The 21,016-nt window shown below is 45.4% G+C and overlaps 1 protein-coding gene across 4 annotated transcripts; it reads right to left on the reverse strand.

Moving 5' to 3' along the window:
* Positions 1 to 1,334: 1,334 nt before the first annotated feature.
* itprid1 (ITPR interacting domain containing 1) lies at positions 1,335 to 17,220 on the reverse strand. 4 transcript variants are annotated; one of them, XM_042067244.1, is made up of 17 exons: positions 16,896 to 17,220; positions 15,979 to 16,123; positions 15,460 to 15,508; positions 15,166 to 15,203; positions 14,336 to 14,392; positions 12,206 to 12,254; positions 11,473 to 11,550; positions 10,949 to 11,151; positions 9,670 to 10,217; positions 9,091 to 9,151; positions 8,066 to 8,211; positions 5,142 to 6,875; positions 3,161 to 3,288; positions 2,795 to 2,906; positions 2,176 to 2,394; positions 1,845 to 1,912; positions 1,335 to 1,488 (listed from the first exon to the last, which is right to left on the reverse strand). In XM_042067244.1, the coding sequence occupies exons 2-16, from the start codon at positions 16,085 to 16,087 to the stop codon at positions 1,865 to 1,867; spliced, it is 3,579 nt and encodes a 1,192-aa protein (XP_041923178.1). In that variant the 5' UTR covers positions 16,088 to 16,123; positions 16,896 to 17,220; the 3' UTR covers positions 1,335 to 1,488; positions 1,845 to 1,864. The 4 variants fall into 4 exon arrangements, with proteins under 4 accessions (XP_041923178.1, XP_041923179.1, XP_041923177.1 ...); XM_042067245.1 differs by having other exon boundaries at positions 2,208 to 2,394; positions 15,979 to 16,183; XM_042067243.1 differs by having other exon boundaries at positions 15,979 to 16,183.
* Between the last annotated feature and the right edge of the window lie 3,796 nt (positions 17,221 to 21,016).

Consider the following 21,016-nt stretch of genomic DNA (forward strand, 5'->3'; position numbering starts at 1 on the left):
TGCATGATGACCCTGAGTAAAATCTTCAGACCTCTCGTGTCTGGCTTGGCTGTGCTGCTGGCTTAAGGTCTTTGGCTTCACTTGAGGACTTGTTTATATCCACTCGTACAGGCCTGACAGACTGCTCCCACAAAAATTACAGGGTCTTTGTTTTCAATCTTGGAAACAATAACCTTTCACAGAGATTCATAGTGGAACAGCTGTTTACTCATAAATGTCCCACATAATGAAATCATGACAGAGGAGGATATATTGGTGTGACATTCATTGTTTGCCTGTAATAAAACAGCTAAAAACATTTTGCCATTGTGCTTGTACTTGGAGTGAATTCTTTGATGTCTGATGTGAAATTGGGTCTGTTGAAGCAGCATTTCCAATATGAGAAAGATTATTTGACCACATTATCCATCAAACATGAGAGGCTTTTAGCAATCTGAATGGGAGACATTTCTATAAACAAGAATTTAATTGCATGTTATGTAAAAATACACTCAGGGGACAATAGAATATGGACGAGAATAGCTGTTATTGTCCAAGGACACCTAATCTGAAGTGCTCAAAGCGTATGCAAAACTGCAAGCGTCAAAAACATAGTATGAACCATTATAATTATAATTCAATATTTCTGGTCTGTTCAGCAGTGTTTTGTTTTTATGAACAGAATAATGGGTCCAGCGAAGAGGTAAAGGCAATAGCTTGGTGTTATTAGGAAAGTGTGAATAGTCTGATCATAAAGAAGGCCCATATGCCTCTATTCAGCTCAGGCTAAATGTCATAGGTAGACAAAATTGTAGGGAGAAACACTGGTCTATATGATAGAGATAGAAGATGTATTCTTAAACTTTTTTTGTCAAACATAAGCATAGGCTCACTCTCTTTCATTTTCTCAGACTCATAGATCAGGAACATGACACACACTTATATATGAACTTCTGACCGTACAGTCGGCACCTGTGCCTCAAACACACACACACACACACACACACACACACATACATACATACACACACAGATTACAACAATATAAACAGCTGGATGGTTCGTCTCCTCATACTACTCTATGTACTGTATACACAAGGTCCAGATTCATCAAGTGTATTTTTATATCTTGTCAGGATCTGAAACATCCTGTGTGCTAGGCCAACCAGCTGCTTCCTCATGAGACTGTGGCCTTTTCTGGGAAAATCCATGATTTAAACAAGTACATGTTATTGTGAAAAAGACACTGCATAATAGCAGCAGATAATCAATGGTCATATTCGTGTCAGTGTCCAATAAAGGACACCAAAAACACCACACAACACAACAGGCATGGAGGACTTGGTTTTTTTTAAGTTGCTTTTATTGGACCCGAGCAGAAGACTTGCTTGTGCTTGGAAGCCTGCACTCTTGTCCTCATTAAAAAATTAAAAGGCAGTAGGCGGATGAAGGCAATCATGGGAGGGAATACATTAGTTCAAGAGGAAGACATCTTCAAGTTGGCGGCAGCTGAAAGAAAGAATGTTGAGAGAAAACACGTTAATTATTGTTTGTCGACAAACAGAAAATGATTCCTATTACCACTCTCATTCAGGCTCTTTCGGTGAGAAAGCAAATGCACAAATGAGCTCCATTATAATTACTGCCTGAAATTCTGCAGAAATACTAAAATGTGCTCCATCAAATAAACCATAACAGACCGAGACCTAGGGGAAAAGAGGAGAGAGAGAGGGAGAGAGAGAGAGAGAGCGAGAGAGAGAGAGAGAGAGAGAGAGAGAGAAAAAATGAGGTGAGGAAAGGATTTGGGAAGAAAATAGTGAGCAAGTCATGTGCACAATATATGAAGACACATCAGTCACACTCACATCATATAGGTTTGTTAGCTTCACTCCAGCGAGTCATTACTGATGGACTGGTGGATCGAATTCTTCAGCTGTGTGAAAGAAAGAAAGAAAGAAATGTACATTTTGATCAGCCTATCAACATGATCCAACTAACTTGAGTCTAGTGATGAGCCTACAGCAGAAGTGGTTTTAGATTGTGTCTGGTACAGTGGTGAGGACAAAAGCCCTGCTCTCCTCTCACTCTTGCACTGGGGGGGTGGAGGCTGCAGAGGGCCGGCCATGAAATGGCTTCTCACAAGTCTCCCACCGACACAGAAGAAAAGAGAACCTCGTTTTGAGCGCAGACTCTTACATTTTGGATGAACCCTACGAAGTCCAGCTTGCCTTGCTTTGTGCTGCGACTGAAATGATGGGGAGGGGGCCGGGTGTCAATCGTGTCCGTCACAGGCAGCAGGCTACACTGAATGGCCACACTTCTGCTGGAGGCGGGCTCTAGGCGGGGCCTGTCTGAGGGCTGTATCCTCAGCTGAGAGCAGAGATGAGACTGTTCATCCAGAAGCCTGTTGATTTTCTGCAAAAGCAACAGTCAGGCCATTAGGTGTCACCAATAATGGGATATTAATAATAATGACTGTACAACCCCTAAATACTCATTTATATATATGATATACAAATATGTTTATATTTGTATAATAGTATGTTCTTATTCTCTTTCTGTAAGTCACTTTGGGAAAAAACATCTGCTAAATGAATAAGTGTATGTAAATGTAAATACTACAATTAAACTTGCAAAAAAATGCAAACTTTATACTTTACTTAACCTCAATGCTGGATGTAATATTCATGTCAGGAAAACTGAGGGCATTTCTTAATACACCTAACTGAGCTTATGCTCTGCCTTTAGATATGTATATTCTTTTCTATATGATAAGTTTCCATTGGTACAAAGTTAGCACGTGTCCACACCATACCATTTTGAAGCTGCCGTCATAGTGCTGGACCAGGTCAGCCAGCTGCAGCTCTAGCTCCCGTGCCTCCTGTTTGACCGTGGCCCTGAGCTCCAGCACGTCCCTGACCTCCTTCCTGACAAACAGCACAGCTCATGTCAACAAAACCAGCAGCACCACCAAGTTTCTCTACTTGGTTCTGAGTAAAACACCTAGAGACCCAATGTTCTAGCAGGCCTTGTGCACAGCTGGCAGAGAGGAGGGTTATTTGTCAAAACTGTCAACTGAAATTGCCGAACTGACACCAAACTCTCTTGGTTCTTGATAACAGTGTGCGTTAGGAGGGAAGTGCGAACGTTTCACTTTGACAGCAGTGTGAGCGCACCATACCTGTCAGTGACTGATAGATCCTCGTACACAGAGGCCTGTTCGTGACCCAGCCGCTCCTCGACGTCGGTGAGGACAGCGCGGAACCTCTTCACATCCCGCATCATCCCCTCCAGCTCGTCCAGAGAATACTGATAAACACACGAGATGGAGGAGACCGATGAGCCGAAGGACACATGCGGAGGGTGTCTATACGTGCACATCAAAGTGGTCACTTCAACTGGCACCCAAGTGCTCTTAATAACACACAAACAGCAAAGAGAAGCACCAGGAAGACCGAAGGACAGACACCGTCAGAGATGAGAGAGAGAAATAGAGAGAGAGAGAGAGAGAGAGAACTATGAAGAGAAAAAAAGGAGTAGAGTAAGTGTGAGTGTAACAGAGAGAGAGAAATAAATGGAAGGGAAAGAGCAGAGTGGACAAGTGGTACACGACGGCCAGGCTCAAGCACCAGCGTCCTTTGACATGTTCCGAATGTCACCTTTTGTTGAGCGCATCTGGTGAGTGTGTTAAAACGAGCACTGAGGTGGGAGCAGAGAGAGAGCGAGAGAGGAAGAGTGAGAGAGAGAGAGAGAGAGAGAGGAAGAGTGAGAGAGAGAGAGAGAGAGAGAGAGAGAGAGAGAGAGAAGAGCTGCTGTAAATGACCTGCGCCTACAGTACCTATCTCCCCTCACATTCAAATTAGGCATTCACATGCAAATGGAAGCGCACATGTAACCAATACCACCCTGCCATATTTTTCCTAAAAGATGCTTAGTGCGTCCTTACACCACTAAACAGGGCGGGAGGGAGAAAGTGTTTATTCATTACTGCGGTAATTGTGTCGTGCAGCTCAAGAGGAAAATACAGACACGGCAAATCAGATCACGTCGGGCCTCAGCGCCTCTGGATAAAGAGCTCAAATGAACAACAGCAGGGCTGAGGAATAAGAGACAGACAACCTCACAAAACAGGTCTGATTTTTATCCATTAGAGTTGGGACCAGTCTGCTAGGCGAGCTACCTGCTATTGATTCGATTATTTGATCTGGCTGCTCGCCGCTGATTGAATTATTGGGGTTGAGGGAAATAGGAGCTCGTCTGGCTGAGGCTCAGTCAGAACAATACAGAGGGCCTGTGTGTGTGTGTGTGTGTGTGTTTGCCAGAGGCACCTCATCTTGCAGTTGAAAGAGGAAAGATGAAAGGGGGAAAGTGAAAGTGAAAATATCTGTGTGGGCGTGAGTGTGATGAGCTGCCTGTGTGTTAGTTTGTGTGTGTACAGTATGTGTGTGTGTGTGTGTGTGTGTGTGTGTGTGTGTGTGTGTGTGTGTGTGTGTGTGTGTGTGTGCTGGTTTCTTTGTGGGTGGGTGCCAGTGTGCCTGTCATGTTTTGCATGTGTACTGTGAGTTTCTGTACTGTATGTATAGTCTATATTATATAAGCATGATGTGTCAGTGTGTGCATGTGTGTGTGTGTGTGTGTGTGTGTGTGTGTGTGTGTGTGTGTGTGTGTGTGCACTTGAATGTGCGTGTATGTGTGCATGTGTGTGCGTGTGTATGTGTGCGTGTGTATATATATATAGGTGTGTATATATATATATGTGTGTGTGTGTGTGTGTGTGTGTGTGTGTGTGTGTGTCTGTGTGCTGTGCGTGTGTGTGTGTTCAACAGGGATGTGCACTCACTGGGAGACCGGAGGCTGGCTGTGACAGGTCTGTATGTGTGTGTGTGTATGTGTGTGTGTTGTGTGTATGTATATGTATGTGTATATATATGTGTGTGCGTGTGTGCGTGCACGTGTGTGTGTGTGTGTGTGTGTGTTCAACAGGGATGTGTACTTACTGGGAGACCGGAGGCTGGCTGTGACAGGTCTGTATGTGTGTGTGTGTATGTGTGTGTGTTGTGTGTATGTATATGTATGTGTGTATATATGTGTGTGCGTGTGTGCGTGCACGTGTGTGTGTGTGTATGTGTGTGTGTGTGTGTTCAACAAGGATGTGTACTTACTGGGAGACCGGAGGCTGGCTGTGACAGGTCTGTATGCGGACCGTGTTGGGAGCAGCAGAAGCACTGGCACTGACACCAGCGAGATGCTCTACCTGCCATCATTACACCATCCAGCCGCCCGTCATCGTCCTCCCACGACAGCCCCGTATCCAAGGAGATGGACCGCTTCTGGAACTTTCCGAACCCCTTTGAGCTGTCCAGGGATTGCCAAAATGGACCGGCGGAAGCCAGCTCTGGTATTTCCTCGGCGAGGCTCTGTGGGGTGGGCGGGGGTATATCCACTTCAGACCACGCCCTCCTGGAGAAAGAGTCCCGCCTCTGTGCGACATCACTAGAACGGAGAGCCTCTTGGGTGACACCTTTCCTAAAGGCTGTCTGGGAAATGGGTACTAGCGACGAGCGCATCTGTACCGACACCGACCGTCCCGGAAGACGAGGCCTTCCGTCTGTTCTGGAAGGTTCTATAGGGACACTTTCCCCATCTACTGACGTACCCTCTATAAGTACACTATCCCCGTCTACTGACGAGCCCTCTGAAAGTTCATGGGAGTCTACAAGTTGAGATGTTTCTGTGGTGGACATCTGTGTGCCTTGGTTTAGTGTGTGAGTGGGCTCTGACTGTGCCTCTAGTTGGGAGTAGGCATGTTTAGAACTTAACCCTTTATCACCCAAGGCCTGACGTTCCCCCGATATAGCAAGTCTCTCCTCTGCTACAGTGGACTGTAAAGAGATTACAGCACCACATTCTTTCATTGTACGTTGAGTCTTTTCAGTCTGCTCAGGACTGTCTTCAGCATTAGCATGGTCTCTAGCACAAAGGGCAGTGCTTGTACAGTCCTTTAATACGTCATTGCTACGAGCACAAACTACAGTTGCATCTGTACTGACACTGTGATCGCTATGACTCTGACTTTTGCTAACCACACTCTTGCTAGCATTACCACTTACAGCCCAAGGCGCAAATTCACTTGCAGTGTTCTCACTGTCTGCTGTTTCACTGACCACAGGTTCACACTGCACATGCTCAGTCACAGCTTGCTCACTAACCACACGTTCCGCACCCTCCTCCTCCGCCTCACGACATGCACTCACCTCACGTTCTTTTATTGCACTAACACTCACGATCAGGCTGACAACTCCGTCACAAGCTGAGACCTCACCGGTCGAACCTTCATCACGTACATTACTAATCCCCTCTTCACTGAGCGTTGGTTCGAGGGCCACACTGATTGCACTTTCCCTGATATGCTGCCGTTGCTCATTGTCCAGTTCAGATGAAGGTTGTTCACCTCCCTCCAGACTCTCTGCAGTCACACTGACCCCGTCAGATGCTAAGTCCTCCGTAGTGGAACTGTACCGTCTGCTGTCAGTGTCCACGCAGCCAGCACATTCTAAGCTTTGACAGGATTCTAAGAATGGACAGGACTGATCGGCCCCCATGGCACTGGCATCCCCTCTGACGTCAGCAGGAGCAGCGTCGTCTTCAGCATCTGTCGGGTCCACCGACGAACCCTTGGGCAGCACCGGGGGGGTCTCTGGGGGGGTCGCTCGCCTTTCCTCGCCCAGAGGAGCTGTCGTGGAATCGGCCAGGTCAGAGGTGGGGGCGTCTGAATCGGGCGCAGGAGGGAGCAAGGAGAAGAGGGGGTTGGGGAAGGTTGGCGAGGTGGGAGAGGGCTCCTGACTTCCCCTCAGCGTTGCCTGGCTTTCTGTGCTGCTAGACATGGCATTCAGCGCCTGTGGAGGTAAAATGGAGAGAATGAGAGCCTGCACATCACTAAACTGAACTTATCACTAATCTTAAAATACGTTTTATACTGTATTTGTAAACCATGAATACATGGCTGAACCAACAGGAAATCTAATAATAAGAGAATCTAATTATAAACCATCTGGACTAGGAGGATATACTTAAAGTCTTTATGTTACTACGGAGTATTGAGAGAGTCCCTCAGTGTGAAGCTGACAGGCACACTCTCAACATCCACCACAATAGACGTATTCCACTCCTCTTTCCTGCTTCCTAAGCAGTTGACCAAGGTTTGATTCTTGGCCAATGCAGGATGCCTTTGTAAGTACTGTTGGCCTGCTAAATACCTGGCAAGGCTATGCTCATGCAGTGCAAGAACAACTTGTTCTGGTGTGGGGTTTTACAAGTATTGCATTTTTGCATGCAATTTCAAACTTTCGGCTGGATCTATCACTGTTTTCTGCTCAGACATATTTTGATGTTGAATGTCTCTTAACATTCTTTTTCTTTAACATAAGTTCTTTCATCAACATTTTTTTTACATTTACTTACTTTAAAAAAAAAAATGTACACAACTTTCTACAGCAAATCATATTGAAACCAATCTATTTATGCATTTCCAATAAACATGTACAGTTTTGTCATGGTAACACTTAACATACATCTATAACACTGCAATAGACATGTGCAATATCAGATACCTTTGTGTCTTTCTGAAACCCAACTTACGACATAACTTGTGTTGAATGCATGCATTGTGGCAAACACGTCAACATTTCAACATGAATATTGAATGGCACAGATTTCAATAAGTAAGTAAGTATACTCTTTTGATCCCGTGAGGGAAATTTGGTCTCTGCATTTATCCCAATCCGTGAATTAGTGAAACACACTCAGCACACAGTGAAGTGAAGCACACACTAATCCCGGCGCAGTGAGCTGCCTGCAACAACAGCGGCGCTCGGGGAGCAGTGAGGGGTTAGGTGCCTTGCTCAAGGGCACTTCAGCCGTGCCTACTGGTCGGGGTTCGAACCGGCAACCCTCTGGTTACAAGTCCGAAGCGCTAACCAGTAGGCTACGGCTGCCCCCTATCTATATAATAATCTATCATAGCAAAACAATAGCACAAAATGCATGCATTAAAAACAACAAAAGCAGTTGTAGAATTCCCTATTACCTTCATGAGCTCAGGGCCAGGGGACGGAGACTGGGAGGCGACAGGGATGAAAGGTTCCTCCAGGAACCCGCTGCTGTCCGACTGGCAGCTGTTGGTTCGGACCACACTTGACTCTCTTCGCGATAGGAACCCACGCTCACCTTCACCTATGAGAACACAGAAGAGAAGAGCACGGTCACATTCACTCTCCACAGCCTCCCTCATTTGCCTTTGTCTCAGCCACACTGTGCACTATTGGAACACTACGAGATAAGTATATACATGCAATAAATCCCTATCTGAGACATGTGCCATATCTATTTGCCTAAGTATACAGTCTAATGAAATAACCCTTTGGCAGACGTATAAGGAAGTCAGGAAGTGACTCTTTATCACCAGTTATACGGAAGAACACATTGAAATGAGACCACACTGTAAAGTGTCAAATTTGCCATTTTATTGTGATAAGAGTTTAGTGGCTCATAGTTGCCGGATGTTGTGCACTTCCATGTAACTTGTCCCAAGTAAAACATTGTACACTATAAAGATGTGCTAGCTTACGTCATAACACTGGTATGGCAATAGGAGCTTGACATGTTAGTGTCCATTCAGTTTGTTGATGCAAACTGTTGTATCCATTGATGAGTAGCTTTTTTTAAGCATTCAAATGGTTACTTTCAAGTCATGGATGTTTGAGAGAAAGGCAAATGTGTTATAGAAACTTAAATAAATAATAAAAATGAATGAGCTTTCATGTTACTAGAACTAAAAGCAATAAAAACAGGTTTAGAGAGACACATGCAGATTTCTGTGAGATTGGGTGAATGAGTAAAGCAGAATTTGGAATTCTTGTGTCAGACACAGATGGATGGATGGGTGGTCAGATGGATGGATGGATGGATGGATGGATGGATGGAGATAGATGGATGGGTGGATGGATGGATGGATGGATGGAGATAGATGGATGGGTGGATGGGTCAGAACAGTCTAAATTGTGATTTAGAAGACAAGCCAGCAAATAAGCACTCCAATGTCACTTCACAAACCTATGTAGTCTGCCATCCCAGTCACACTGCCAGACACACTGCTCTCATCGAAGCTCTGGATCTAAGGGGACAGAACACACAACTCTGAAACACATGACTGCAGTCCTTCCAGGTGGCAATGTCTTTGGAAATATGCAAAACATGCAAATAAACTAGGATATATTTAACACTGGTGTGAACCATTGTTATTATTGCTAACCATCACGTTACCCATTGTGCTCACGAGGGTTACATGTTTACTTTCCAAAAAAAAAATCAGACTGCAACATAGCAACGGTACAACAGTACAGTACAGCACAACAAGGTAGAGCCTGCAATTCTGGAAGGAGGTTGCTGATATTGGAGCTCAACCAAATACACACTTTATCAAATAACACATTTCAATTCTCCTAAGTTCTTTTCTTGAGCCAGAACTATATACAAACAACAGAGGTTTTTGTAGTATAAACATGAAATGGACAGTGGAGCAATTAGTTGAATTTGGACTGCATTGAGGACTGAACCTTTAAGGTTATATTTCTTGTTTTTGCATGCATCACATGCTCAAGTATGTCTCATAAGTGGTAGCCACTACTTTACCTCCTCCAGCTCAAAAGACTCCGTGGGCTCTCCTGGGCTTCTCTTCCTGAGTAGAGGGGTAGGGACCAGGGACCGGGGCTCCCTGATGCCCCTCAGCCTGGCGGGGCTGTCTTGGAGGCCCACGGGCGACACCACGGTCTGCGCATGGACCTCGGAGGGCTCTGGGAGAAGCCCCTGTTCCTCCACCAGAGGGGTGAGGCTGCCGTTCTCCACCAGGCTTGGCCTGGAGCGCTTGAGGACACCCCGCTTCTCGGACAGGCGCGTGGACACGGGCGTCTGCGCCTGCGGTGGGGTGGGCTGCTCGGGGTCGGTGGTGGAGTCTGCGACTGGGCTGAGTGGCTGCTCCTGGGAGGTCCTGGCCTGCGTCAGGGTCTTCTTGGAGGCCCGGCGTAGGAGCATGCCCATGCGCTTCCTCTTCTCACGGGCTTCGGGGGACATGTTGGCCAGGGGCCCCTGGGAGCTCGACGGACCCCCACCGGCTCCTCCGCCTACCAGGGAGTTGAAGGCAGTAGTGACCTGGTGGAGAACCTCCAACTGCCTGAATCGATCTAGAGGGGTGGGTGAACAAGAGAGGGACAATATGTAACGTGGCAAAGAAATAGTCAAGTCAAGTCAAGTCATGTTTTGTTTAAATAGCGCATTTTATATGAACAGAGTGTAACCCAAAGTTCTCCACACACAAACAACAGAGTGGACAGAGCGGCAAAGTCGCCAGCGTACCCGTAATGGTAATGGTAATAAAACACACATGACACACACACACAGTGACATAACAAAACATATCAACAATTAATAGTGCATGAAGATAAGATAAGTGAAGGAACACAGAGACTGACTTAGAAAGGGTTAGGAAAGAAGATAAAGGAGAGAAGGGGAAATGAGTGGATGTCTACCGTGAGTTAAATTCATCAGTGTTAGCTAGTGGCTGACCTCAGGCTATCTTTCTGAGGAAATGAATAGGCACTTCTCTGTCTGCTTCCCCTTTTACTTACCGCTCTAAGCTCTTACTACTTCAGAAGTAGTTCACTCCTGCTAAATAAGACTTGGGGTAAAACTATTTACTCTGCTGAGATGCCTCTTCTGGGCCAAGTATCCAACTGTACCTACTTGCAGTGTCAGCATGTTACTTCAAGTAGCAAAGAGGAGAAGATTTATAACTTGTGTACACCATAGAAATGCAGAATTTCCCCCGATGTAGACACAGTTATGAAACAGAAAGCCAGGACATGTATGTAATAAGCAAACTCTTATGTAATATTAAGCAACAATCGGCACGTACTTCTGACATCTGGGTTTTCGATGTCCATACGGTTCTTCTGGGCATCCAGAAACACTTGTAGATTGATCCCACGGGCCTGGGACTGGTTGTTGATGAAGCGGGCCGGGATTCGTCCTGTGATGTCTGGTTCCTCTACGCCGAAGCCGAGGTCAAACAGCACCTCTTCAGGGTCGTCACTCCACAGGTTCAGCACGTCCATGACACTGAACCAAAGACGAAATAAACGTTCAGTGTAAGGGCGGAATTATAGTCACATGGCAGACCCTCACGCACTCAGCCTCCAAAGTGTTTCCAAAGTGTAATTCCGACATATGGTTTAAATGTGCCGACTGGTTATATCTAACAACAACACTCTACAGGTAAAACAAACACTCCTATTTCTATACAGACAGACACACACTCAGGCAGGGAGACACACACATACACCCATACATACTGTATCTACTCAGTAGAAGAGAATGTTGAGTAGATATATGCACAAGAATAAACATCTGAGATGACAAATCTAAGACACAAGGTTTCACCTCAGTGGACTGGACTGAGTAGAGAAGGCTGAGGCCAGGCTGTTCCACCGGGGCAGAGTAGAGCCGGACAGGGACGACCTGCAGTGTGGACACATCGTACAGTAAGTTCACTACAGACTGTTCAGTCACAGCGTCCAAAAAAGCACAGCAATGCTCAGCCGTCACCTTATTATAGCCCACAACAGCTTGCGAATAGGTTATTATAATGCATCGCTTATGGCCAGCCCTTGCATTACTTTTTTCCACTTTCTTTTTCCTATATGTGCTGATTATGCCGAAAGTGAATCACATTTTCTTCCAGCACCACGCCATGCAAACCAGAGCACGAGGCCTGGTTTCTGAGAGGATGCGGCACGTGGCCTGTCCCTGGGAAGGTAAGTTTGCTCATTTGACATTTGAATGGTAAATATAAGTCAGTGAGGTGTGACACCAGTGCCTTGCCCTATAGTCCTTCAGATCATGTAACACGTCACAGGATCGATGGCACCGCAGAGTTTCGTTTTAATTATGTATTAAAATGACATCAGGGCCCCATGGCATCACTATTAAACATGTTTGTATTGTGCTGGCAAGTGATAACAGTTAAGAGATCTCGAGTGTGATCAATAGTAGTCCTGACAGAGTTCTTTACTCTGACATGTGATTTTGATCAGTTTAAAGGCCAATTTATCTGCAAACCCCTCTGCTGACAGACAGACACAGACAGAACATCCTTGAGGAAAAAAATTCTTACCGCAAAAACTCCTTGACAGTCCTGGCTCCTGGATTACCATATATAGATGCTGGGAGAGTGAGAGAAGAGAAGCGAGGAGAAGAGAGGGAGCAGGGGACAGGTTGAGAGGAGGAGAAAGAGATAAAGACAAGACAGAGAGGGAGGGGAGGGGTGAGTCAGAGAGATGCAACAACAAGGAGAGTCGGCGCAAGATGGAGAGATTAAACAGTGAGCAGACAGGTTTAGGACAGAGAAACGTTGGGTAGGGAGGACGACAGGAGTAAATAAGATGTTATCGCAGATTCCACAAGATCGGGCAAGACAGACATGTTGACAATTTAAAGACGCTATCGCTATCTCGCTGGGGCTTTTTTTGAAGAGCCAAAGCAGCATGGTGCTGTTGCTATATTAGGCAAGCCTCCTGTCCTTGCTGTTTCCATTTAGCTGGCCTTTCAAGCTCTCACTTAGGTTATGTCTATTCATCTTACTCTGGCATCTTGTCAGGGACAGAGTGCGCTACTCCATGCCTTCCTCTTTTTTTTCCAGAATCTTCTCGTCCCAGTAGCACTCCCTAATGCAGCCCTGGGCCAGTCAGCAAAACAGTCCCCTGGCACTCTCCGAAAACATAATTTCAGTTTGATCCGCATAGACTCCAGGGACTGAAGCTAATCTCATCCACTTCTTGAGTAGTTTCTGTCTCATTCTCCACTGGCTTTGGGACAGTGTGCACCCTTCTGAACCCTTCTTATGTAACCAAAAAAAGGGCTACTGTGGATCTCAGGCAAACGGTGTTCCACATGAACAGTGGAGGTCGCCCATGATTAAAGACATTTAAAAATACATAGCTAAACACAGTCAGATTTCTCATGAAGCAGAAAGATGTCCCAAAACAGCAACCGGAGCAGGCAAAGCCAAACAGGGACTTAGTCGGCAATCTAGCTCCCAGACCAGTTCTCCAGTCACAAGAAACAAGTCCTTGATGTCAAACAGTAAAAGGAATGATGTGCTCCACAAAAGACAAACAGGAGGTGGGACGTTCAGGAAGTAAAAATACAGGACAGTGTGTCAGTGAGAGAAAAAAAAAAACTTAAGTAGACACACTGTTCTTGGAGCTGCCAGAATGGCAGATAGTTCCCAACCTACAAACACATTCCTGCTCAAGAGGCACAATCGCATATGAAGGAGACACTTCTCCCAGACGTAGCAGACGGAATGGGACGCAGTCACCCTCCTCTATACCTTCTTCTCCAAAGGACGAATTCTCAAGACATCAACTGATCTTCCATCCAGAGACATGAACATCGGCGTTCTGACATGAAAACCTTGCCATTCCCATGCTTAGCAGCCCTCTCCGACAGACCAAGATTCCAGACCCTCCCCAGATGTCCTTGGATGCCCTGGATTCTGATTCATCCTTCTGGAAGCTGGAGTCCCTCTCTCTCCCTGTCTCTCTCCTCAGAGCCTAATCTCTTCCTACTTCTTCTTCTCCTCTTCTTATCCTCCTCAGTGTTTAGCTGTTGCTTCTTTTTAAGGCTGGCACTGCATTAGGGAAGGTATTTCTGCCCGGTCGCAGAGCCACTCAGCGCTGGATTTACACACAAATACATTCTCGCACACACACACACACACACACACACACACACACACACACACACACACACACACACACACACACACACACACACACACACACACACACCACCACCACCATTGCCTACAGCAGGTGACATTCAGGACTGGAAAGCATCAAGCCCTGGCGGTGTTTGTGTAAGGAACGGAGAGTTCTTTGCCAAGAAGGAGCACGCTGTTCCCTTGCCGTCTCCGGCATCCACTTAGAGTGCAAAGAGGGGCTTAGGACAGTCCCCCCCATTACTTTCATCCAAAACGGTATCGTCATCCCAGGATCTACCGCCAAGAGGCCAGTGATGGAATCAACGAGGGGCAGAGAAGCTACCAGCACAAAGCCAATACCTCCCTACCTCCCTAGTCACTAAATGGCTGGGACTCCAAACAGCTAGACAGCATCTACAGTATGCGAGCAGTGTTATGTTAAAAAAGATGGATCTGTTTTCACCAGAGTATTTATTTTACATGTTACTTTTTGTGGAGGGACAAAGAACTGTGTTGTCCAAACAATGAAAAGGTGTTTACCTTCCACACCCAGCACTAAGTCATCCTCAGCACTAGCATTTCTCCGCAGAGGCTCCGCTGTTGGAAAGAGCAACACATACATCCATTAGCGGACTAATCCAGAAGCATCCATTACCGCTCACAAACATACAAGTATGTGGAAACAGACCACAGAGAGTACAACTCGAGCCAACATGAGATAAACATAAATCCTTCCTACCCATGCTAACAGGCTTCGTCATTTCTCATCAAAACAAATGTCACCTCACCTTTCTGATAATGTCAGGGCATTTTTAAAAAGTCTGAGATTCGTGAGTCAATGCTCTAAATCCTCCTGAGGTGACATAAGCCCAGGTGTTTAGTGGTGGGAAACGGGCTGATTGCGTCTGGGCGACATCGCAAGTGGCCGTTCCCTTGGTTTCCTGGACTCTGATTTGCATCTTGTTTGAATCGATTGGACTCGCATGGCCCATGCCTACCGCTCTGACTGAATGAGTGACCGAGTTACACAACCCCTTCACCAGGGAAAAATGTAGAAATATATTTATCTATGGCAAAGAGCCAACTGCAACATTGCTTTGCTCATGACAGACAGACAGCACTGTTTTGCCAGTCAGTCATCATTTCACATATTAAATTGGTCAGGAGGCAGATACTCTGTCACAGTTCCTATGATCATGTCAGATTATTATCATTGTTGGAATCTACTATACAGATGACTTATGGTTCTCTCCACTTCTGAGACATGAATGCACTATGTAATAAATTATATATAATGATAATCCCGTTATTTGCCGCCCATGAAGCCACAGCTAAGGTTAAAAATCAGTTCATTAAAGGCTCTTTCTTACCTGCAGACTTCTGAACTGGTTCAACCTTCTCATCAACCCTGAAGGGGAATATAAGATTAAGTGAGAAAGGAGATTTTCTACCAAATACAGCTATCACTTTATACATAGTAATATCAATCTATTCTTCACAAATGACTATGCTTCAAAGAGTTTAAACAGTTCAAGAAACGCGGTTATGGTCAAGACTAATTTAACATAGCTGCTATAGCTGAATAGCTGCTACAAGCTGGAGCACATATGGACATATTATTGTTGAGTGGGCTATGGAGACTATACAGCATGATTGATACTGACCTGTTAATGGAAATAAGCCACTGCTGGATGCTGTCTTGCTTGTAGTCTCCTGTACAGAGCACAGGACAGGCATTTTAGAGCAGTCCTTTTTGCGACCCTCACTCCACAGTTGCCTCAGTCAGATTTGGGGAACTCTTTTCATATACAAAACGGGCTCCTGTTTTATTTCATAAAGGCCCTAAGACAGACAACCGGCCAAAGTCTGCTTGACAACCAAAAGCCAGTGACCACCCCTGAAAGTCATAACAGTGAAAAATACAGTCCAAACAGGAAAGAAGTAACTGCCAAGATGGGCGATCTATTACCATGTCTTTCACAACATACACACACTCCTTAATGCACATCAAGGGGCTGGCACACAATTATGATGGGAGACGAAAGATCTCAAACAAATGGATGGACACAGGTGAGCCTCAGACGATATGGCCTATTAATATAATGTACTCAATAACCAAAACCACACTTTCCAACATGTGTTATTTGCCTTGTGTATGTCACCCACTATGTACACAGCCTTACCTGTTCCTCCAGTGTTTGGAGGTCCGTCAGCATGTCTATCTACCTTCCCCCACCTCTCCCTGGAGGCAAGCAGGTTTGCCCTTTTCTCCAAAGCTGTGTCAGCGGCCATTGCTTAACTTCAGTTTGTGATTCGAATGGGAAAGGCTTGCAACATCATGTAAGACCGTGTCACTGGGATGAGCGACAACTGAGACGAAAACAGCACCTTTGTAGCCAAGAAAATAAGTAATATTTTAAACACATATTTTGGAAAGACCATTCAGAGCAAAGATGCAGTTTGGTTAAAGACATATATCCTGTAATTTTCCACAGTTTCCTGCCAGCATGTTTATCACTTGCGCGCAGTGGATATTTTGGAGATGTGAAATTCCACCGAAACCGGCTGCAGGATGTAAATAGAACCGTCCGGGAAGCAAGAAGTCGGCTGCTAGTGCTGATTGTGTGCTATACGTTCCAAACTTCTGTGGCCATTTTAAAATATGTAAATATAACTAGCCTAGTCATGGTTATTCTAGTTTAGATATCTGCCATAGCTAAGTTAGATTTCAAAAGTTATGGGAACGCAAATGATGAGTTGACACACAAGTCTTGAGACTGAAGGTGAACTACGGCTACAATCTATATGACATGACACGTGAAGAAAAAGATACTTAGTTGGAGACATTCATTAATGCGGGAAACTTTTATGAATGGTCCCTTAAGCGAACTCATCAAGGGTCAACTGTTTCAAAAGTATTTATAATAAGTTAATTGGCTAACTGGGTTAAACCTTGTGGAGTGCATTTTTCCTCGACAAAATAGCCTACTTCTACCTGGTGGGGGAAAACGCGCTCACATAGGCTGCCTGAGTTTCAGTCCTCTCTACCTGCTAAATTGGTGACAGTTAAAACAATTGAAGTTAAAACAGTACTACTCACCTCTTATTCCAGTGGCAGATGCGCATCGTGGAAAGGTTTGCGAAGTTGTAACCTGGTATACATGGAGATATAGCTTTCGTTTACACTGCACTGCCTGCCCGTCACTCAAGTTTATACAAGGAACAGCTCACTCTCATTTGGTTTTTCACGTTGATATGCTGCGAAACATGCAAATAATCGTTGAGCGCTCTAATTCCTAGAAGTGTGCTTTGGGCATGGAAGTGTAAAGCATCTTAGCAACGAAGAAAACGACTAACTGCTGAATGTTGTAACACGACTTGTTACCCTGGCACAAATAGGGAAGTGTTTTGGTAGCCTCACAGATAGAATACGGTGACCTGAAGAAAGGCGGTGTAGCGGTATCCTAGTCTAACGTTTATGTCTGTGTTTTGTGGCTGACAGGCGGTGTAGTCTATCTGATAATAGAGATGGAGTGTATTTACTTTCAAGTTATTGTTCGTGTATTTCTTGCGTATTAGCACTAGCCTTTGGCTAATAACTTGGAAAATAACTTAGTAAGTGGTTATGGTATGGATAAATATATTAGGCCCTTTTAAAAGGAAACTGGAAAACTCTAGGCTAGCTTGTTACAACCACTCACAATCTGCAACCTGACATGGACATTATAACATAGAGAAAGCCTGTGGTTTGACCATGGTGATAACTTTTTTTATTATTTGGCAAACTTAAAGTCGATTTCAAACTCAAAGGAGAGTATTGGAAACAGTGTGAAACCCTGAGGTGTCTAATGTGACCGCTAGATGACGCCCTACAATTTAGAAAAAATAAATGGTGAATTGCCTTTGCCAAAACAGGAGTCCGTTTTACTTCTTGCCTGTCATATGAGAACTCTTCAGCTTTCGACAGCAGACTCCCCCTGAACCAAGGCCAAATAAATTACAGGAAATGTCAGATTCCTACTTGGTACAATGTAATACTCTTATTGGGCTATTTTCACGTGAACTTTGGTTCAGATTTTTCACCAGAAGATGGCACCAGTTGGCAATATTATCCCTCATGTCATAGATAGATAGATAGATACTTTATTGATCCCCAAGGGGAAATTCAAGGTCTCAGTAGCATACAGACATCACACACAACATGCACTTACAGCAGAAAGGGTAAATATAAGTATATACATATAACAAAACTCCACTGTACAATAGAGATAGTAGAAGATAAGAAAAACTAAATACTAATTAAATAAAAAAATCCACCGTGTGCTTGAGGATGATCAAGCATGAGGCGCTTGCAGTGACAGGGCCGGGACTGGCCTGTAGTTCTGTGTGCATGGTAAGGTGCTCAAGAGAGTGAGTGTCATGGTGAAGGTGCAAAAAGCAGTCCAACAGTAGTCCAACAGTGCAACAGTGCAAGAATAAGGTCTAGAGACCAGCATAAATAATATGGACAAATAAGAGAGTAATGTATAATGTAGACAAGGTAATATAAAAACTATGTCAGTGCAAGAATAGGTTGAGGTAATAGGGTTACAGCGATTCAGTGTTGTAGCAGAAGCTATTGGTCATGTGTGCTAATTTAGCATGAAAAACAGTGTAGCAGTAAAACAGTAGTAAGACATTAGGTTGTGGACAGTAGTAAAACAGTAGTGGGCAATCAGCACTCAAACATGGAGAGGGTGGAGAGGCAGACAGACTATGCAGAGAAGTCTATTTCTCCTCTTCCCTTAAGAGAAGCATTGAACAGTTCAATGGCCCTGGGGACAAATTACTTCCTCAGCCTTTCAGTTGTGCATGGCAGTGAGCGAAGTCTCCAGCTGATCAAGCTCTTTTGCTCTTTTGATGACATTCATTGTCCAAGATGTTGATCAGTTTGCTCAGGGTCCTTTTATCTGATATTAAAGTGATGCACTCCAGTTTGGCTCCCACGACAGAGCCAGCTTTCCTTACTAGCCTGTCTAGTCGCCCAGCATTCTTCTACCAAACACGTCAAATGTGTGTGTGTGGGGGGGGGGGGGGGGGGGACTGTGCATGAATGACAAATTAACTTGAATCAGACAATCGTCACCCTCATCTTCCAAACAAAACAGAAATGAACATGGATACATGTCGCAAGAAAAAGACCAAGACCAAAGAGCTCATTGTGGACTTCAGGAAGTCTAAACCTCGCACACACACCCCCATTCTCATCACCAGGACTCAAGTGGAGCGTGTCACCACCTTCAAGTTTCTGGGTATCCACATCTCTGAGGACCTCTCTTGGACCATCAACACCTCTACCCTGATCAAGAAGGCTCACCAGCGTCTCTTCTTTCTGAGGAGAGTAAAGAAAGTTCACCTGTCTCCTCAGATCCTGGTGCACCATCGAGATCATCCTCACCAACTGTGTCACAGTTTGGTATGGCAACTGCTCTGCCTACGACAGAAAAACACTGCAGAGGGTGGAGAAAACTGCCCAACGCATCATCGGTTCCTCACTCCCCTGCATCGAGGCCATCCAGGGCAAGCGATGCTTGCGTAAGGCGCGCAGCATCATCAAAGACTGTTCTTACCCCAACCACAGACTGTTCACCCCACTCCCCTCTGGGAGGCGTTACAGGTCTCTCCGCACCCGAACCAACAGGTTCAGAGGAAGCTTCTTTCCTGCGGCTGTCACCTTACTGAACTCTAGCTCTGCACCCTGGTGACAACCAACCAACTAAGCCCCCCACCGCCCCTGCCCGATGCCTCCTTGTCTGTGCCTGTTGAGGTGTCCACGACTTGGCAACATTGACAGGGACAACAAGGAGGCGGACCCCCCCACCGGAAATTTGCACTACCCTATCCCATCCATGGTGTAATATCTATTTATTCACAAATGTACATACTGTAATTACACTTACAAATAGCCATTTTTTACTGCTCTTCATACTATTCAACACTTATCAACACATACACTTACTTCATACATTCAACACATACACTTTTTCTTACTACTCTTGTAATGTTACTGTTTCTGCACTACAATGGTGCTGTTACCACACTGCACATAGCTGTACATTCTGTAGGCCTACATATCTGTCTTCATTTTTCATTCTGAATATCCGTATTTATGCTGTTTTCTTATTTTATATTCTGTTACACTGCATATATCTATATTATTATTACTACTATAATAATGTTACTGCTACTACATTGCACATATGTACATGTTGTTCATACATTGTTCATATTACGGTGATGATCCTGTGTTCCCTGTCCCTCCTTTGTTTACCTCCTGTGCCATGTGCTCCTGTGTTTACTTCCTGTCCCTATGTTTTAGTTCCTGTCAGCCATGTGCTCCTTTGCTTGTTTTGCCATGTCTCAGTTCCCTGTGTCTCCGCCCCTCACCTGTTCCTCATTATTAGTCTGCTAGTTTAATTATGATTTCCAGCCCTGTGTTCACCTGTCTCTTGTTTTACCTTGTTTCTTGTCCACTTGTGCCTTGTTAGCCTTGTTAAATCCCTGTGTATATAAACACCTCGTTTTGTTATGTTCCTTCTGTGTCATTGTTGTAATGTTCCTGTGCTGCACTCTGTACTGTAAGTAAAGTCGTTGAATCTATGCTGTGTGTTGTCCTGCATTTGGGTCAGCCCGTGACAGAATGACACAGCCAAACATAGACCCAGCGGGCATTTATCAGTTTTTGAATTTCGATTCTAATGTTCCTTGGGAGCATTTCTTGGTGGACGATGAGGACGTCTGATCCACCGAAGACAACGACGACGACTGGTCCACTGGGGAGTGGTCGGCAGACCATGGAGGTTTCCCTGAGCACCTCTCTGATCCTGATCCTGAAACCGCAGAGGCCATTTCTGCCTCTGGGTTTTCTGTCCCTGTTTCGGTGCCTTACCGGGCCTTGTGTCCTCCGGTGCCGGCCCCACGGTGCACTCCTCCAGTGACACTTCCATGCTCTGTCCCAGCTCCCACTCCAGTCCCGAGTTCGACTCCGGCTCCAGCTCCAGTCCCGAGTTCAGCTCCGGCTCCAGCTCCTGCTCCAGTCCCGAGTTCAACTCCGGCTCCAGTCCTGAGTTCGACTCCAGCTCTGACTCCAGTCCCTGCTCCAATCCCGATTCCGGCTCCCTCTCCAGCCCCGAGTCAGACTCCTGCGCCGGCTCCAGTTCCAGCTCCCGCTCCGGATCTGGC

This window comes from Alosa sapidissima, chromosome 17, assembly GCF_018492685.1.
Source record: "Alosa sapidissima isolate fAloSap1 chromosome 17, fAloSap1.pri, whole genome shotgun sequence".
Lineage (NCBI taxonomy): Eukaryota > Metazoa > Chordata > Actinopteri > Clupeiformes > Clupeidae > Alosa > Alosa sapidissima.